The 20,881-nt window shown below is 42.3% G+C and overlaps 1 protein-coding gene across 3 annotated transcripts in view; it reads left to right on the top strand.

Annotated features, from left to right (window-relative positions):
• The window catches only part of UCKL1 (uridine-cytidine kinase 1 like 1), a 177,602-nt gene that overhangs the window by 67,303 nt on the left and 89,418 nt on the right, over positions 1 to 20,881 (top strand). For all 3 annotated transcript variants that reach the window (XM_063959197.1, XM_063959199.1, XM_063959196.1), the window contains 2 exons: positions 14,715 to 14,885; positions 18,490 to 18,561. In XM_063959197.1, the coding sequence (XP_063815267.1) occupies positions 14,715 to 14,885; positions 18,490 to 18,561 (243 nt within the window). The remainder of the gene's footprint in view (positions 1 to 14,714; positions 14,886 to 18,489; positions 18,562 to 20,881) is intronic.

The raw sequence follows: 20,881 nt of genomic DNA, 5'->3' as shown, positions 1-20,881 counted from the left end.
CAATTTATCTGGTCCAAAAAGAAACCTAGAGTGAAACTTCTAACACTACAGAAACACACCTTGGAGGGCGGTCTGGGGGTCCCGGCCTTCAAGGCCTACTATATAGCGGCCAAACTGGCACAATGTATCCAATGGAATACTCCAAAAACTGAGAGGGTCTGGGTCTCAATAGAAACTGACTCGCTCAATTTGAACTATATTTCTTCTTTGCTATGGCTCCCCTGTTTGACAAGCCCCCGTTCCGTTAAGTCTCACCTAGTAATCTCCCACTCCTTGGGCATTTGGGTTTTGGTTAACTGTAAATTCCATTTGGCGCCGCTCCCTAGCCCCTTAGTTCCGTTATTTGATAACCCTCTGTTCCAGCCAGGCCGACACCCTAATGCCCTACCGCATTGGCGGGAAGAGGGGGTTAAGTTATTAAATGACATAGCCACAAATTCCCCGTTCCCATCTTTTACAGATCTCCAATCTAAATTTGCTTTGCCGCGCACACTCTTTTTCCAATACTTACAGATCCGACACTTCCATTCCGCGCTTCTCACACAACTCAATCATAGAACACTGTCTTCTCTAGAAGTTCTTGCAATGCGCACGGACTCGACCAAAGGACTTATCTCCACCATTTATAAACTACTGGGGGCCCCTGCACAAGTAGATAGGGAGCCTCATGAGAGGGCATGGGAATCTGATCTGGGGGAAACGTTCGACTCTGAAGACTGGTCCGATAGCTACGCTAACCTAGCATCTAGCTCCATATGTGTCCGAACAAAGGAAAATGCGTATAAGCTCTTCTATAAATGGTACTATGTTCCCACCCGACTTGCTAAGATGTTTCCAGATTTGTCTCATCTCTGTTGGAGATGTAAAACAATGAATGGGACGTTCTTGCATATCTGGTGGTTATGCCCTAGATTACTCCCCCTCTGGAGGGAACTGGGTTCCCTATTTACTTCGATCTTGGGGACTTCTGTTCCCTTGTGCCCCAAGCACTTCCTTCTCTCTGTGTCGCTACCCTGAGCGTCACGATGTCAGACTAAACTATTCACTCACATGGTTCTTGCTGCTAGGTGTGCCATTGCATCATCCTGGAAATCCACAGAGGTTCCTGCTGTGGGAGAAATTGTAGGGAAGATATGGCACATTTATACTATGGAACATATTACTAGCATTTGAAGAGCTCTTCTGAGGCCTTTCTTAGGACCAGGGAACCGTGGACGTCCTTTTTTAAGACCTCTCCACCCTTCCGCTAACTGGGTCCAATTATACTGTAAGTTTTAATCAGTCTCCGTCGCCACGTATTCCTGGGACGGGTCTGGTCGGGTCATCCTCATCCCCCTTCCCATATCCACTATATTTTACTACTTTTCTTTCTCTCCCCCAACCTCTGGAACTATGTTCCCTCTTTCCCTGTTTTCTTTTTCTTCCCCCCTCTTTTCTTTATCTCTATACCACCTCGTAATATTTTGAAATTGATGAGTCTTAGCTTTATTTTAGAAGGAATATAAGCTCTCCGGAACTTGTTCGTTCTGGTTCTTGATCTCCCCTATTGGGATGTTTACTGTATATGAATGACTATGTAAGTTTAATGTTACACAATGCTTACACCTATTCCTGTATTGTATCTCATCTATCTAATAAAAAATAATTAAAAAAAAAAAGAATTGTTGACTTGCATAAAGCTGGAAAGGGTTACAAAAGTATATCTAAAAGCCTTGATGTTCATCAGTCCACGGTAAGACAAATTGTCTATAAATGGAGAAAGTTCAGCACTGTTGCTACTCTCCCTAGGAGTGGGCGTCCTGTAAAGATGACTGCAAGAGCACAGCGCAGAATGCTCAGTGAGGTGAAGAGAATCCTAGAGTGTCCGCTAAAGACTTACAGAAATCTCTGGCACATGCTAACATCTCTGTTGACGAATCTACTATATGTAAAACACTGAACAAGAATGGAGTTCATGGGAGGATACCACGGAGGAAGCCACTGCTGTCCAAAAAAAACATTGCTACATGTTTGAAGTTTGCAAAAGAGCACATGAATGTTCCACAGCACTACTGGCAAAATATTCTATGGACAGATGAAACCAAAGTTGAGTTGTTTGGAAGGAACACGCAACACTATGTGTGGAGTAAAAAAGGCACAGCACACCAACATCAAAACCTCATCCCAACTGTGAAGTATGGTGGAGGGGGCATTATGGTTTGGGGCTGCTTTGCTGCCTCGGCCTGGACAGATTGCTATCATCGACGGAAAAATGAATTCCCAAGTATATCAAGACATTTTGCAGGAAAACTTAAGGCCATCTGTCCACCAATTGAAGCTCAACAGAAGATGGGTGATGCAACAGGACAACGACCCAAAGCACAGAAGTAGATCAACAACAGAATGGCTTCCACAGAAGAAAATACGAATTCTGGAGAGTCCTGACCTCAACCCGATTGAGATGCTGTGGCATGACCTCAAGAGAGTGATTCACACCAGACAACCCAAGAATATTGCTGAACTGAAACAGTTTTGTAAAGCTTAATGATCCAAAATTCCCCCTGACCATTGTGCAGGTCTGATATGCAACTATAGGAAATGTTTGGTTGAGGTTATTGCTGCTAAAGGAGGGTCAACCAGTTGTCAAAGTCGAAAATATTACACCTACACTCTATACATACAAACACCGTACAGAGTAGCCTCTGTGCAGGTGCGTACTCGCCGTGCGGGCGCAGACCTGCAAGCTGCGTACATTGGCTCGTGAAGCCCTGCGTATTAGCACGTGGTATGAGTAAATATGGTAACATACGCATTCGCTCAGAAAAGCCACAAAGCCATATTCAATATTTTAGCCATATAGTGCATAATTTACACACAGTCTGTACACTCTTCAGTGGCAAGTTACTGTGCGCACACATTATAATAAAATCACTCTCACATTCAAAGGCAATACTTCCAAAAACTCAATTCTAAACAGTGTCTTGAATGTATCAGACTGTCTTGTTTACGCAAAGCTTTGTAATCATGGAAAATAGACCCTGATCTATGAGGAATGTAAATACCTTTTATTTGCCCCCATTGTTTTAGAGTTGTATAGTGAGACAACAGATACTGGACTGTCATTGTTGCACTACAAGTCAGGACAAACAAAAGAACAATATATCCTAGACAAGAACACAAGCCAAACCCTAACTTGATTAACAACTTACAAAACCACATACAAGACATTTACAGACCAGACATTTGATGTACGATATATCAGAGGTATACATTTATAGTCTCATACATATGGCCTAAATACATCTAAGTCATGGTAATATATAGATTATATATATATATATATAGTACATAGACAGTGCTCAACACTAGGATCCTATAAAAATGTAAGGCCAGCTGGAGGCTCGTGCGTTAGCCTTTGTTAGTTAATTTTGATGGTTTAAGACTGTTTATAGGAGACCTGTAGATAGTCCCAGCAATGGTTGTAAAAATAGATAAACAAAGAGTGGCTCTTTGTACCATAGTTGTTGAATAAAACATTGGTACTCCACTCTCAATAGCATAAAACAATAAACAGCAGAGAAATGACTGCTGTATTAAACAGGTGATTGTGGACCAGTCATAACTAGGTTGCTGGGCTATGTCCAATCACCAAGTGGGAAAGCATTGGGTCTCCACTCTCAATGACACAACCATCTACTATTGGTTGTTGACCATCAATAGCCAGCCAATGCAGAGTCAGTCTTTGGCTAACAGCAGAACTAGGGATGGCCATTAGTGGGTCATCCCTTGATGGTATAAACGCATCTGTAAGATAACCATGGATGGTGACCCATGCATTACTGTAAAATGAATTGCATGCTACTTGGAGCCCGGTGAGGTTTCTAAGCTCTGTGCCCTAACACTATGAGGGGGAATAAAATCAGTAGCACTGAACCATCGATGGCGGGAAACCATCTGGTTCTTCTCTATCAATGGTAAAATAATTCAACATCGGTCATAGACCATCAATGATTTTGAATGAATAATGGTCGATTGCCAAGCATTACCCAGAATTCATAAAGGGGCACTAATCTGCATAAACCACCCAGGAGGACTTAATATTCATAGAAATTTGCATAAAGTTGATTCCTATAATAAAGCTCTCCCTAATATAGATAGACAGTGCTCAACACTAGGATCCTATAAAAATGTAAGGCCAGCTAGCGGCTTGTGCGTTAACCTTTGTTGGTTAGCTTTGCTGGCCTTTTGGCCGAGACCAGGTGTGGTGGTGGGGGTCCTTTTCCAGGGCCCCTAGCTGGAGAGGAGGGATCGGCGCGTCTGTTTTTCTGCAATATAGCAGTTCAAGGGTTGAAGAACACCATTCGACTGGAGGTTGTTGCTGAGATGAGGGATGCCATTCATCTGAAGGAAATTGGACAGGACCTCTTGGCTGATGTGATTGGCATGGACATCAAGTCTGAAATCTTCTGCATCCAGGACTTTCCTAAGCAAGGCCTGTATGATGTTTCATTTCGAGATTATGATGCCTGTATTAGGGTGTTTGAAAAGCTAAGAGAAAGAGCGGGAACTCCAGAATTGGAGGGAATCAAGGTCACTCCCTTGTTTTCTTAAAGGGAGGTTCCTGTGACTGTGCACCTCTATAACCCCTTTCAAGAGGTCCAGCTTATTGAGAGGTTCCTGTACAGATATTGTACTCACGTTAGGGGGGGTTTCAGGCTGAACAATGTGCTTGGTATCTTTAATGGCAAAGTGACATTCTTTGTGCGTTTTAAGAGGTATGAGAAGGGGATTGGGGGTATCATGCACCCTCCTGCCAATTTCACTGTGGATGGGAGCAGAGGCTTTCTGTTCTATCCGGAGCAACCCCTGTATTGTAGAAAGTGTTTTGACTATGGGCACAAGCAGGAGGATTGCAAAAAGAAATTCTCTTGCTGCAGGAACTGTAAAAAAGAGGGACATATGGCTGGAGATTGTCCTGAGCCCAGAACCTGTGACCTATGTGGGCTAGCGGGACACACCTGTAGGAATTGCCCGGGGTCGGCAGAGTATCAGGCGCAGTATGGGGCACAGAAGAGCGATGTTCCTGCGGCTGCCCTGGGGCTCGTCAATGCGCCAGGTGCTCTTTCTGTGTCAGGTGCACAGGAGCACTATAACGGAGCGCAGGTCCGGAGCAGAGAGGAGACACTGCATGTGGAGAGCAAACAGCCGCAAGTGTCTGTGCGGGTTGCGGTGTTTGAAAGCCCGCTGGCGGCTGTGAGCGCGGCAGGTGGGAGCGCTGAAGATCAGTGTGTGAGCGCAGCGGCTGCGAGTAAGAGTGCCATTGTGAATATTATCCGGGATGAGGACACTAACAGCAGCTCTGGCAGCCTGCGTTTGAGTGGCAGGGTGCTGACAATAGCCAGTCCTGAAATCATGTCAGAGTCGGCATCGGAAGCCTATGGATGGGATAGGGAGAATTTGTCTGATTCTGAGGAGTCTCAACTGGTGCGCAAGAATGAGGAGCAGGAGGGTGTGGGTTCTTGCAAAAAGAAGCCACGTATGGCTGTTTCTGAGCCTAATTACGCAAAGGAGGATTTTGCTATGGACCTGAGTACCAGTTCCAATTCTGGAATACAGCCGGAGGGGTCTTTTTTTAGGGGTAGGAAGAGGAGGCAAAGATGTGATGGAGGTATCCCAATCCGGTGGTCCTGGATGAAGGGAACTCTAAGATTCAGGATTAAGTATGCCTCCTGGTTTTTTTTCTTCAGTCAACCACACATTGGCTATAGGGTCTACAAATTCCAGACCTATTAAAAGTGCGGCTAGAAGATCTGCTGTGCTGGATGAGTTATGGTCCTATGGGGATGATATTATTTGTTTGCAGGAGGGTGGTTTTGAGGGGTCTTTAAGGAAAAAGGAGGGTCATTTTGAAAATTGTGTTTGGTCTGGGTCTAGGTGTAATAAAAGTGATGGGGTGGGTGTTTTGATTAGGAATAGGGAGGTGGTGGTAGAGAAAGTTGTTGAAATAGAAGCGGGGCGCTGTATTTTGTTAATTTTGGTTTATAGGGGATGGAGGTTCGGATTAATGAACATATATGCTCCAGCTGTTAAAAAAGATCAAAAGGTCTTTTTTGAGAAGATTAAGTTTTTTATTCCAGGAAGGATTCCTATTATCTTAGTTGGGAACTTTAATTGTGTTATTAATAAGGGTATAGGTTTTGGGGTTGGGGTGACTCAAACTGATGTTACGGGGAATCTATTAAAGCAGATGATTGATGATTTTGTGTTGACGGATGTCGTTGATTTATGTAAGATAAGACCGCCGCCAGTAACGTACTGGGCGGATAGTGGGAGGTCTGCCTCTAGGTTAGATTATTTTTTTATTTCAAAGGGTTTGGGAGGGAGTGGGTATAAACAAAGGAAAGTTGGGTTCTCAGACCATGAATATGTTCAATTTGTTGTGGAAGGGAAGTCGGATGTGAGGTATGGGCGTGGGGTATGGAAGTTGAATAGTAAATTGTTGGAAGATGAGGATGTGAGAAAGAGTTTTAAGAGTATGTATGAGAGGTGTGTGTGTAGGAAGAGTGAGTTTGAGAATATTTTGTGTTGGTGGGACTGGGTGAAAGAAAGAGTGAAAGTTTTTTTCAAGAAATGGGGATGTAGATTGGCTCAGAAGAAAAGGAGAGAGTATGAGGATGCTAACAAGAGGTTGCAGTATTTGTATCGTTTGAGGGATTTGGGTGTGGATGTGTGTGATGAAATTAGGCATGAAAGGGAAGTTAGGAAGAAACATATGTATGCGAGAGGGAGAGAATTTGTGTTTAGAGCAAAAGTTGAAAAGATGGAGAAGGATGAGACGTGTTCGAGGTTTTTCTTTAAGAAAGTGTGTCAGGGTGGGAAAGATATGAATAGTGTGATTGGGAAAGATGAGAGAGAGGTGAGTGGTAATGATATGATGGGTGTAGTTGAGGATTTTTACAGAGAATTGTATAAAAGGAGAGAATGTGATAATAGTATGGTGAGTGAAGTGTTAAGTGTTCTGAGTGATAAGGTTAGAGAGGATGAGAAGGAATGTTTGATGTGTGATGTTAGTATGGAAGAGGTGAGAAAGGTTCTGATGTCTGCTGGGATGGATGGTTTGTCTGTGGAATTCTATGTTGCTTTTTGGGAAGTGATTCAGGAGGATCTTATGCAGGTTTTTAGGTATATGTGAGAGAATGGTTGTGTGAGTGGGTCTATGCATGAAGGAGTGGTTGTGTTCATAAAAAGGGTGATAGGAAGAGACTGGGCAATTGGAGGCCAATAACGTTGTTGAATGTGGACTATAAGTTGTATGCGAAGGTGATTGCGGATAGAATGAGGAATGTTGTGGATCAGGTGGTGGGTGAGGAACAAGTGTGTGCTGTGCCTGGGAGGAGAATAGGAGATAATTTGGTGTTATTAAGGGATGTGATTGAGGATTGTATGAGGAGAAAGAAGAGATGTATGGTGTTAGCATTAGATTTTGAAAAAGCGTATGATAGGGTGTCGCATGAATTTGTTTAATGTGTTGGTGAGGATGGGTTTTCCTGGTATGTTTGTGGAGAGGATTAGAAGTTTGTATGCGGGTGCTGGTAGCAGTGTGTTAGTGAATGGTAATGTGAGTGGAAGGGTTACAATTGATTCGGGTGTTAGGCAAGGGTGTCCGTTGTCTCCTGTGTTATTTATATGTGTGATTGAGCCTTTGTTGAGGATGATTGTGAGGGATAAGGTGGTGAGGGGTTTTTTAATTCCTGGGAGTGGGGGTAAGGTTTTTAAAGTGATGGGATGCATGGATGATGTAACGCTTGTGTGTGAGAATGTTGCGGCTTTGTCTATAGCTAAATTGTTGATTGGTTTCTTTTGTAGTGCATCTGCGTTTAAGGTTAATTGGGATAAGAGTAAATTTAAATGTTTTGGAGATAGTAGTGTTAAGATAGAGGGTGTGGAGTGTGTGGAAGGGGGATTGAGAGTGCTTGGGGTTAAGTTTGAAGATGATTTGAAAGGAAGAGAGAGTTGGGATGAGTGTGGGGAAAAGATTGTTAGGAAATTGAATTTTTGGAAGCTGTGTGAGTTGTCTACGACGGGAAAGGTGTTGGTGATTAAAAGTATGATTTTACCATTGTTATTGTTTGTGTCTTGTGTTTTTCCAATAAGTGCAAGGAATCTGCAGAAGATTAATAGATTGCTGTTTTTGTTTGTTTGGGGATGTAAGATGGAGAGGATGAAGAGAGAGAATGTGATGAAAACTAGAGGTAAGGGTGGGATTGATTTTCCAAATATTGAAGTATTTTTGGGGGTGAATGGCATTGTGTCTGTGATTAGGATGTTTGAGAGTGACAATAAAGCTGCTTGTATGATGAGGTATATGGCTGGATGGATGTTGTGTGGTTTGGGTTGGTATAAGAGAGATTTGAGGAGGCCTGTGGCTTCTGTTTGCCCTGGTTGGTATTGTGTGATTGAGAAGTTTATTAGGAAGTTTGGTTTGAGTGGGCTGAGGATGATTGATTTTAAGGAGAAACAGAAAGTGTTGAAGATGTTGAAAGATAGAGAGAGTATGTGTAATATTGATTGTCTGAATGTTGTGGAGGTGACTGAGTTATGGAAGAATATGAGTGTGAAAGGTATGACTAATCGGCAAAGAGACATTGTGTGGATGGGGATGCTTGGGATTTTGCCAGTGTGTGAGGTGCTGAAGAAGCGTGATTTGGTGCGGGTGGATATGTGTCTGAGAGAGGGGTGTGGTGGGATTGAGTCTATTTTGCATTTATTTTGGAATTGTAAGTTTGCTAGAAAAGTATGGAAGGGAGTGGGAGGTGTGTGTAAGGAAGTGTCAGGTATTGATATGATGACTTGGAAGGTTGTTATGTTTGGACTAGGTGCGAGTGGTAGAGTGCAAGCGAGATTGTTATGGTTAATTATGGCATGTGTGAAAGAGGTGTTGTGGGATGCTAGGAATTTATGTGTGTATAAGAGAGAGGATTTAGCTGTGAGTGATTGTGTTAGAATGGTGCTTGGTAAGTTGTATGTGTGTTATTTGTATGATTGTAAAACTGGTGGTGGATGCTCGGATGCAGAGGGGTATTGGAAGACTAAGAAGTGGAAGCATGTGGTTAGTTATTGATTATGGAGGGTTTCTTTGGGGGTTTATGTAGTTGTATAGTGCTTTTTTGTTGTGAGATCATGATTTGTGATATGTAACACGTCTGAAGCAACTTTGCTTGTTTATGTTGTATATATCTTTTTGTGACTATTAACCAGATGATGAGCAGATTTCAAGGCTTGGGCGAAGTGACTGTCTTTTGATAGTAGTGTTGCCTGAAATCTAACCTGAATGGTTAAAAAAAAAAAAAAAAAAAAAGACTGTTTACAGGAGACCTGTAGATAGTCCCAGCAATGGTTGTAAAAATAGATAAACAAAGAGTGGTTCTTTGTACCATAGTTGTTGAATAAAGCATTGGTACTCCACTCTCAATAGCATAAAACAATAAACAGCAGAGAAATGACTGCTGTATTAAACAGGTGACTGTGAACCAGTTATAAATAGGGTGCTGGGCTGTGTCCAATCATCAAGTGGGAAAGCATTGGGTCTCCACTCTCAATGACACAACCATCTACTATTGGTTGTTGACCACCTATAGCCAGCCAATGCAGAGTCAGTCTTTGGCGAACAGCAGAACTAGGGATGGCCATTAGTGGGTCATCCCTTGATGGTATAAAAACATCTGTAAGATAACCATGGATGGTGACCCATGCATTACTGTAAAATGAATTGCATGCTACTTGGAGCCCGGTGAGGTTTCTAAGCTCTGTGCCCTAACACTATGAGGGGGAATAAAATCAGTAGCACTGAACCATCGACGGCGGGAAACCATCTGGTTCTTCTCTATCAATGGTAAAATAATTCAACATCGGTCATAGACCATCAATGATTTTGAATGAATAATGGTCGATTGCCAAGCATTACCCAGAATTCATAAAGGGGCACTAATCTGCATAAACCACCCAGGAGGACTTAATATTCATAGAAATTTGCATAAAGTTGATTGCTATAATAATAAAGCTCTCCCTAATATAGATAGACAGTGCTCAACACTAGGATCTTATAAAAATGTAAGGCAACCTAGAGGTTTGTGTGTTAACCTTTGTTGGTAAACTTTGCTGGTTTTAGACTGTTTACAGGAGACCTGTCGATAGTCCCAGCAATGGTTGTAAAAATAGATAAACAAAGAGTGGCTCTTTGTACCATAGTTGTTGAATAAAACATTGGTACTCCACTCTCAATAGCATAAAACAATAAACAACAGAGAAATGACTGCTGTATTAAACAGGTGACTGTGGACCAGTCATAACTAGGGTGCTGGGCTGTGTCCAATCACCAAGTGGGAAAGCATTGGGTCTCCACTCTCAATGACATTGCTGTTTATTGTTTTATGCTATTGAGAGTGGAGTACCAATGTTTTACATCTAAACACCTGTTTAGATGTAAACAACAGTAATCACATCTCAGGACTTAGCCATCGCCCACCGTTTGAGCTGACCAATGATCCCCAGCGCTCAGGATATGTCCCACCCCCGGACCAATGGAAGAAGAGCATACATTTCCCATTGTATTGTGTTTTGGACCATTATATAAAATATAATTCTCTGAAGGTTATCTAGCCAGATTGACTGAGGACCGGATCTGGGTGGCGCAGGCGAACAAAACGTATGTATCCATTGGTTGTAGCCTTTTCTCTTGTATTGTTGTTTTTCTGTTGTACCCCCCTTTTTAAGTAAATATTTGTTGCTGCGTTTGACAACAACATAACATATACAATTGATGTCGCATTCCTTTCCTGTTAGGGGTTTTAAAGTGTATTCCGCCGCACGTGTAGCTACTTTGTGCTTACAGCGTGACGGCGTGCTTACGCAACGTGTATGCATTTCATAGAAGGTTATCACACACACGCTTAGCGGTCGCAGCTGCCTGAACATTTCTGTATTTAGGGATTGCTTTTTCCTGTAAGTTAAACGAACTTAACACAGTTATTAAATCCAAAGGTTCACATACTTTCTCCACCCTGCACTGTGAATGTTTACATGGTGTGTTCAATAAAAACATGAGAAAATAATTGTTTGTGTGGTATTAGTTTCAGCAGACTGTGTTTGTCTATTGTTGTGACTTAGATGAAGATCAGAACACATTTTATGACCAATTTATGCACAAATCCAGGAAATTCCAAAGGGTTCACATACTTTTTCTTGCAACTGTATGTCATAGGGTCCAGGTTGGTTGTGCCTCGTAAATGATTGCTGCTTAGAAACTACGGCCATTCTCGGCCAACATCCCGCACCTCCGGAAAACTCAGACCCTATTTCATATACCCACTGGTCTCTCTCCTGGGAAATAATGTGTGGTAATATTAATGTGCAGTACCTCTTACAAGTCCTGGTAATGCACGTGATCTCATTCACAGGTACTGATGTCTAGTAATGAGATATATAAAATATGGCCTCTATCACTGGTATATATTCCAGTAGTATGTGGTCTGGCCATGAGAATAATAATACATGATCTCTCACAGAAACTGCTGTCTGATAATGTGATTAGATAATTCTTGGTCTCTCCCACTGGTACACATGTCTGATAATGTGATTTATATAATACGTGGTTTCTCTCACTGGTACACGTCTGATAATGTGATTAGATAATACTTGGTCTCTCCCACTGGTACACATCTGATAATGTGATTAGATAATACTTGGTCTTTACCAATGGTACACATGTCTGATAAGGTGATTATATAATACGTAGTCTCTCTCACTGGTACACATGTCTGATAATGTGATTAGATAATACTTGGTCTCTCTCACTGGTACACATGTCTGATAATGTGATTAGATAATACTTGGTCTCTCCCACTGGTACTCATGTCTGATAATGTGATTAGATAATATGTGGTCTCTCTCACTGGTACACATGTCTGATAATGTGATTAGATAATATGTGGTCTCTCCCACTGGTACACATGTCTGATAATGTGATTAGATAATACTTGGTCTCTTCCACTGGTACACATGTCTGATAATGTGATTAGATAATACTTGGTCTCTCCCACTGGTACACAAGTCTGATAATGTGATTAGATAATATGTGGTCTCTCCCACTGGTACACATGTCTGATAATGTGATTAGATAATACTTGGTCTCTCCCACTGGTACTCATGTCTGATAATGTGATTAGATAATATGTGGTCTCTCTCACTGGTACACATGTCTGATAATGTGATTAGATAATACTTGGTCTCTCCCACTGGTACACAAGTCTGATAATGTGATTAGATAATATGTGGTCTCTCCCACTGGTACACATGTCTGATAATGTGATTAGATAATACTTGGTCTCTCTCACTGGTACAGGTTGAGTATCCCTTATCCAAAATGCTTGGGACCAGAGGTATTTTGGATATCGGATTTTTCCGTATTTTGGAATAATTGCATACCATAATGAGATATCATGGTGATGGGACCTAAATCTAAGCACAGAATGCATTTATGTTTTATATGCACCATATACACACAGCCTGAAGGTAATTTTAGCCAATATTTTTTTATAACTTTGTGCATTAAACAAAGTGTGTCTACATTCACACAATTCATTTATGTTTCATGTACACCTTATACACACAGCCTGAAGGTCATTTAATACAATATTTTTAATAACTGTGTGTATTAAACAAAGTTTGTGTACACTGAGCCATAAGAAAACAAAAGTTTCACTATCTCACTCTCGGTCAAAAAAGTCCGTATTTCGGAATATTCCGTATATCGGATATTTGGATATGGGATACTCAACCTGTACACATGTCTGATAATGTGATTAGATAATATGTGGTCTCTCCCACTGGTACACATGTCTGATAATGTGATTAGATAATACTTGGTCTCTCCCACTGGTACACAAGTCTGATAATGTGATTTATATAATACGTGGTCTCTCCCACTGGTACACATGTCTGATAATGTGATTAGATAATACTTGGTCTCTCCCACTGGTACACATGTCTGATAATGTGATTAGATAATATGTGGTCTCTCCCACTGGTACTCATGTCCGATAATGTGATTAGATAATACTTGGTCTCTCCCACTGGTACACATGTCTGATAAGGTGATTAGATAATACGTGGTCTCTCCCACTGGTACACATGTCTGATAATGTGATTAGATAATACAGGTTGAGTATCCCATATCCAAATATTCCGAAATACGGAATATTCCAAAATACGGACTTTTTTGAGTGAGAGTGAGATAGTGAAACCTTTGTTTTTTGATGGCTCAATGTACACAAACTTTGTTTAATACACAAAGTTATTAAAAATATTGTATTAAATGACCTTCAGGCTTTGTGTATAAGGTGTATATGAAACATAAATGAATTGTGTGAATGTAGACACACTTTGTTTAATGCACAAAGTTATAAAAAATATTGGCTAAAATTACTTTCAGGTTGTGTGTATAAGGTGTATATGTAACATAAATGTATTCTGTGCTTAGATTTAGGTCCCATCACCATGATATCTCATTATGGTATGCAATTATTCCAAAATACGGAAAAATCCGATATCCAAAATACCTCTGGTCTCAAGCATTTTGGATAAGGGAGACTCAACCTGTACTTGGTCTCTCTCACTGGTACACATGTCTGATAATGTGATTAGATAATATGTGGTCTCTCTCACTGGTACACAAGTCTGATAATGTGATTAGATAATACTTGGTCTCTCCCACTGGTACACAAGTCTGATAATGTGATTAGATAATATGTGGTCTCTCCCACTGGTACACATGTCTGATAATGTGATTAGATAATACTTGGTCTCTCCCACTGGTACACATGTCTGATAATGTGATTAGATAATATGTGGTCTCTCCCACTGGTACACAAGTCTGATAATGTGATTAGATAATATGTGGTCTCTCCCACTGGTACACATGTCTGATAATGTGATTAGATAATACTTGGTCTCTCCCACTGGTACACATGTCTGATAATGTGATTAGATAATATGTGGTCTCTCCCACTGGTACTCATGTCAGATAATGTGATTAGATAATACTTGGTCTCTCCCACTGGTACACATGTCTGATAAGGTGATTAGATAATACGTGGTCTCTCCCACTGGTACACATGTCTGATAATGTGATTAGATAATACTTGGTCTCTCCCACTGGTACACATGTCTGATAATGTGATTAGATAATACTTGGTCTCTCTCACTGGTACACATGTCTGATAATGTGATTAGATAATATGTGGTCTCTCTCACTGGTACACAAGTCTGATAATGTGATTAGATAATACTTGGTCTCTCCCACTGGTACACATGTCTGATAATGTGATTAGATAATATGTGGTCTCTCCCACTGGTACACATGTCTGATAATGTGATTAGATAATACTTGGTCTCTCCCACTGGTACACGTCTGATAATGTGATTAGATAATATGTGGTCTCTCCCACTGGTACACAAGTCTGATAATGTGATTAGATAATATGTGGTCTCTCCCACTGGTACTCATGTCTGATGATGTGATTAGAAAATACGTGGTCTCTCTCACTGGTCCTGATTTCTGACAATAAGATTAGATAATATGTGGTCTCTCTCTCACTAGTACTCATGTCTGATAATGCAATTAGATTATACTTTGTCTCTCACATTGGTACTCATGTCTGGTAATGTGTCTCTCTCAGGTGCTGACAGAGGAACAACAGGCTCAGGCTGCCCGGAATGAATTTAACTTTGACCACCCAGACTCCTTTGACTTTGAGCTAATGATTAGTACATTGAAGAAGCTGAAACAGGGAAAGAGTGTGAAAATACCCACCTATGACTTTACCACTCACAGCCGAACCAAAGATTGGGTAAGGAATTGGGGTAGAACCAGTTTAGAGTGTGAGAGGATGGGGATTAGGTGCAGACAGTAATGCCCATAGTTGAATAACGGCATTTCCTTTACTGTCAATCACTGCACTGCTCATATAGAATGTGTATTACCATATACTTCCACCTACTGAATAAGTTATCACATTTGGAAGGAACAAACTTTTGTTACCGAATATCATTGCACCTTGTAATTAATTTGTTGGCATACAGTATATAATTGTATACAAAATCTGCCACACACTCTTAAGGCCCATACACACTAGAAGAATTTTTTCCCAGCGATTTGAGCGATAACAACCGTTTTGAACAATCTGTCGTTCAAATCGTCCAGTGTCTACACAGCGAATGATGAAAGATGTGCGCATCCATGCTCGTTTGAAGCGGGTCGTCAGTCGTTCATTCATGCAGCTCAATCCCTTCAGTCCCAGGTAAGCAGATTGTTCGTTGTACAGATCGTTTGTAAAAAGCTCAGTGTGTACACTCAATATCGTTTATCGGGGAGTTCAAGGGAAATCGCTCATCTTCCACATTGTTCATCTTTAACATATTTCAAGTCTTCTAGTGTGCATCGGTCTTTATACAGATCACTAAAAATATAAAATTGACTTTGGCATGGGCGAATGCTTATGCACCCTGTCAGTGCTTAGTAACGTCACCTCAGGTACACTCCACAGCTTCCAAACTTTTCTTGTAGCCAGCTATAGTCTCTCTATTCTTGCCTGGGGAATGTTTCCCTCTCTTACTGCTCTTCCAGCTCAGACTTCTGCTTAGGTCTGTTTCTTGCATTGTGTGTTTCAGATCTCCCCACAGCTTTCCAGTATGTGTAAATTGGGAAGGTCATTCCAAACCTTAATATGTTCATGATAGTACTACTGTATATCGTTGATTTTTTATTTGTTTTGTATGTTTTAGATTTTTGTCTTTATCCAACATCTTTTCAGCTTCATTGACTTTTGCCCATTTTCTCTTAAGATTTGCTCATATTCATTTGAGTCCATTCCTCCTTCCAGCTAGACAGTACTTCCTGTGCCACTGGCTGCCACACAACCACAAAACATCACATGCCTGCCCCAGTGCTAAATGGATTGCTAAATGCTAAATGGATTGCAAGGTGTTATTTTCCTCATATTCTGTACTTTTTTTTTCCTCCAAATTTATGTCTTGTGTCAAAAAGAGAATTGGTGATGCCCCAAACCAATTTTGAAATAGTCGGCAAAAATAATGGAGTGTTGCTTTGCGGGGGAAGCGGTGTGGCCACAGAATAGTATCAATTCGCATTACACCACGCAGTAGTGTCTATTATTCACATTACACCGCACAGTAGTACCCCTTATACACATTATGCCACACAGTACAGTTCCTTATACACATTATGGTACACGGTAGTACCCATTATACACATTATGCTACAGAGTAGAGCACCTTATACACATTACGCAACAGTAAAGCACCTCCTCCTCATTCCTCAATCATCATCATCATCAATCATCATCATCCCTCCACCATTTTATTTATTTATTTATTTATTTATTAACAGTTTCTTATATAGCGCAGCATATTCCGTTGCGCTTTACAATTAGAACAACAGTAATAGTACAAACTGGGTAAAAACCAGGCAGATGATCATTCATCATAATTCCTCATCATCATCATCATCATCATCATCATCATCATCATTCCTCCTAATTCCTCATCATTCCTCCTCCTCCTCGTCATTATCATCATTCATCCTCCTCCCACCCCAGGGAGCTGCAGTGCTGTTTACCTCATTCCTCTTCCTTTTCTTCCACATTCCTCTTCTGCTTCATCATCATCATTTCTCTTTATTATCATCATCATCATCATTCATCCTTGGACAGTGCACTGCACACAGCAACTAGGAGCCCGCCGCTCTGAATATCGTGGCAGCCAGTTTCGCCCACAGGGCATCTGCACTCCCTAGTTATGGCCATGGCATACTTCTTGTGGTGACTGAGGTCCTGGAAATGGTTTCCCTCTGACAACTTTTTCCTGGAAATAATTTTGCTTAATTCAGTACTGTACATTATTGTGAGCAGGTAAGTTACAGTGATATGTGGGGTTGGATCTACATAGCTGACCAGGTTATGATCAGTTCTATCAGATTTTTTTGGTTCCTCCAGCTCTTGCCTCTAGCCATCCAGAGATTGACAGTGACTATGTCAGCAGTCACTATGTCGGCACTGGGATCATGACGCGGGTGAAATGCTATTTACAGTAGTTTACCCCTATAGTATAACTTTAAACATACGTTTACCACCATGTTTAAAGGGGATCCGGTCTGAAGATCAACACTGTTAAGGTCGACCACTATAGGTCGACAGTCACTAGGTCGACAGGGTTGGAAGGTCGACAGGGTTTCTAGGTCGACAGGTCAAAAGTTCGACATGAGTTTTTAAAAAAAAAAAATTCTTTTTTTGAACTCTTTCATACGTAACGATCCACGTGGACTATGATTGGAACGGTAATCTGTGCCGAGCGAGGCACCTTGCCCGAAGCGAGGGACACAGTGCACTAACTAGGGTTTCCGGTCACTCTACGAAGAAAACGACAAAAACAACAACAAAAAACCTCATGTCGACCTTTTGACCTGTCGGCCTAGCACATGTCGACCTAGAAACCCTGTCGACTTTCCAACCCTGTCGGCCTAGTGACTGTCGACCTATAGTGGTCGACCTAAACATTGTCGACCTAGACACTGTCGATTTGATGATCCACATCCGTTTAAAGTTATAACACCTGCACTGGTCAAATTCTCTAAGTAGCCTTGCCGCGATACTGACGTTGGCATTGTCGCTGTCGACCTCCCCTGCCCAACCCATTCAGCAGTTCTCCACAACTTTCATTTCTGACAGTAGAAATTCCAAGCTGGAAGCTTTTAGATCTATGTTCCCCTTTGCCTGCTTTGTAACAGATAATCTGCTGCTTAAAGGAGCCCATGAGGGATGAAAGTATGCACGTCGGATCAGGAGGTCATACTGGGCCTAATACAGAATTTTTTGCAAGTTGGCAGCAATGGTTTGAAATCTCACTATCATTATTTTTCTTAAGGGGTACCAACCAATCTGTCCAGGCCATTTTTGAATATCTTTGTAGAAAAAAAATATATTTGAATGGTTTCTTTACTTTACTTTATTCTATGAAATAGCAAATGTATGCAGGTATATATGAGACAATAGCTTAACATTTCATCAGTTTTCAGGGGTAAAGTTTCAGTGAGCTACAAGGCAAGGGTTGCCATAATATTTCTTTAATCTGAGACGCATATGAATTACACAAGTTCTGTGGCTGGCTAAATTCAAACCTGCCTTCCACCTGGTTGTAATCAGCCACAGAACCTGTGTAAATCATAGGGGTCCCTGATTAAAGGGATATCATGGCAATCCTATGCAAGGGTACCAACAAATGTGTGTCCATGTCTGTATACCGCTGAATGGTAGGGGGTTTGGGGAACAATTGGAAGCAGATAGAAATAAGAAGCATTCCTGAGGGAACACTGACATTATATTGTATTATTACTAACAGTTCTGGCAGATAGTAACTTTTAATTTCCTCTGTTGTTAGAAAACCCTCTATGGAGCAAACGTGATAATATTTGAAGGGATCATGGCATTTGCACATGCAGAGCTTCTGAAGGTAAGAGACTAGATACAAGATCATCTTAAATTAGTAATTCTGAGTGCTAGTGCCCTATCTTGGTTTATTCTTGGAGAACACATACTGTGTCATGCATTGCTAGCTGTTAATAGCTCAGTGATACCTGCAGAGCTACAGGTTGGATCAGTGCCGTAACTAGGTGTGTGCTAGCAGTGCGTTGCACACAGCGCATGTGCACTGGGGGCGTATCCGCTAGCACACACAGGAAGTGAACAAGCAGGGTACTAGTATTTACCCTGTAGGCGCCGCCGTCCCCCGTCGCTGTCAGCCAAATTTGTAAACAGCAGTGCCGCGCTGCGCTCCCACCCAGCGTTTCAAGCCGGGAATGAGCATGGCATTCTGGGAGCGGCAGCAGGAGAACGGAGAAGAGGAGTAACCAGCAGCTCACTGCAGCAGCGCATCTCGGCGTTGGGACTGGCCACAAACGCCGCGGCGCTGCATCCCCCCTTTCCTGACTGCGCCCCTGAGAGAACTGCTGTGCAACCTTGCACTCGGCAGTGTTGCACACATGGCCTGCCAGAGGAAGAGTCCAGCGCAAGAGCGGAGGCAGCGTGGGGTGAGTCACGGAGTGGGGTGGGAGGTCACAGTAGGAAGTTGGGAACACACACTTTGCTCAGCGCCTCCACAGTCCACACTGATGTCCCTCACTGTTCATTACACTCACTCTCTCTGCTCCCCTCACTACTCCCTACTCTCATCCTCGCTGATCCCTACATCCACACTCTCTGTTACCCTCGCTCACCCACCAACACTGCTCCCTACTCTCACCCTCACTGATCCCTACACCCACTCTCCAGTGGCGTAACTAGAAATTTTTCTCCCCCAAGCCAAAAAATTCATCGCCCCCCCCCCCCCCCCCCCTCCCTTCATGCTCCATAATTGGGAGCAAGAAGGGGATAAATATGCGTGCGCCGAAGGCGCGCGTGCGCCAAAAAGGGGCGTGGTTTTGTTGGAGTGGGCGTGGTTTCGCATAAAGGGGCGTGGCATTGCAGGAAAAGACTACCTTATACCCCAGTTTTGCAACCTGCACGCCCATACGTTGGCCACCACAGGAAAGAAAAATAATCCTGATTCATGCCCCTTACATTATTTGTCATTTTTCCTCCTTATAGTAATGCCCAGTATACATTATGCCACATACTGCAATGGCCCTTAGACATTATGCCGCACACAATAATGCACGACACAATATGCACACACTGTAATGCCCCCGACACATTATGCCACACACCGTAATGTCTGTGACACATTATGCCACACACCGTAATGCCTGTGACATATTATGACAGGAATCGCAATGCCCGTTATACATTATGCTACACACTGCAATGCCCCTGATACATTATAGCACATACAATGTCTGTGACACATTATGACACACACCGCAATGTCCGTGATACATTATGCCACACACTGCAATGCCCGATACATTATAGCACATACAATGCCTGTGACACATTATGCCACACACTGCAATGACCTTGAGACATTATACCACAATGCCCGTGATATAGTATACCATACACCGTAATGCCTGTGACACATACCGCAATGCCCTGCCCGTTATACCCTATGCCACACATCGCAATGCCCGTTATGTATTTTGCCACACTGCAATGACCCTGAGACATTATACCACATACCACAATGCCCGTGATATAGTATACCACACACCGTAATGCCTGACACATTATGACACACACCGCAATGTCCGTGATACATTATGCCACACACTGCAATGACCCTGAGACATTATACCACATATCACAATGCCCGCGATATAGTATACCATACACCGTAATGCCTGTGACACATTATGACTACACAGCGCAATGTCCGTGATACATTATGCCACACACCGTAATGCCCATTACACATTAAGTCCTACAGTAAGGCTTCTAATTACTTTTCAATTACCTGCTCGTTGTCAGGGGTTTCATGCACTGGGTGTCATGCTCGTTGCCAGGGGTTTCATGCTCTTGGTTCCATGCACGGTGCCAGGGGTTTTCATGCTCAGGGTTTTCATGCTCAGGGTGTCATGCTCGTTGCCAGGGGTTTCATGCATTGGGTGTCATGCTCGTTGCCAGGTGTTTCATGCACTGGGTGTCATGCTCGTTGCTAGGAGGTAGTCCTTGTTGCTAGGGCTGTGCTCCCAGTGCCACATATGTCCCCAGTGCCAGATATTCCCCCACGGTGCCAGGTACTTACATGCCCCAGTGCCAAATATAGTCGTCCCCCCCCCCCCATGTGCCAGGTACACATATACCCCCCCAGTGCCACATATGCCCCTAGTGCCAGA

Source organism: Pseudophryne corroboree, chromosome 3 (genome assembly GCF_028390025.1).
Source record: "Pseudophryne corroboree isolate aPseCor3 chromosome 3, aPseCor3.hap2, whole genome shotgun sequence".
NCBI lineage: Eukaryota > Metazoa > Chordata > Amphibia > Anura > Myobatrachidae > Pseudophryne > Pseudophryne corroboree.
The sequence above is the reverse complement of the archived record's forward strand: the minus strand, read 5'-3'. Positions and strand labels throughout refer to the sequence as shown.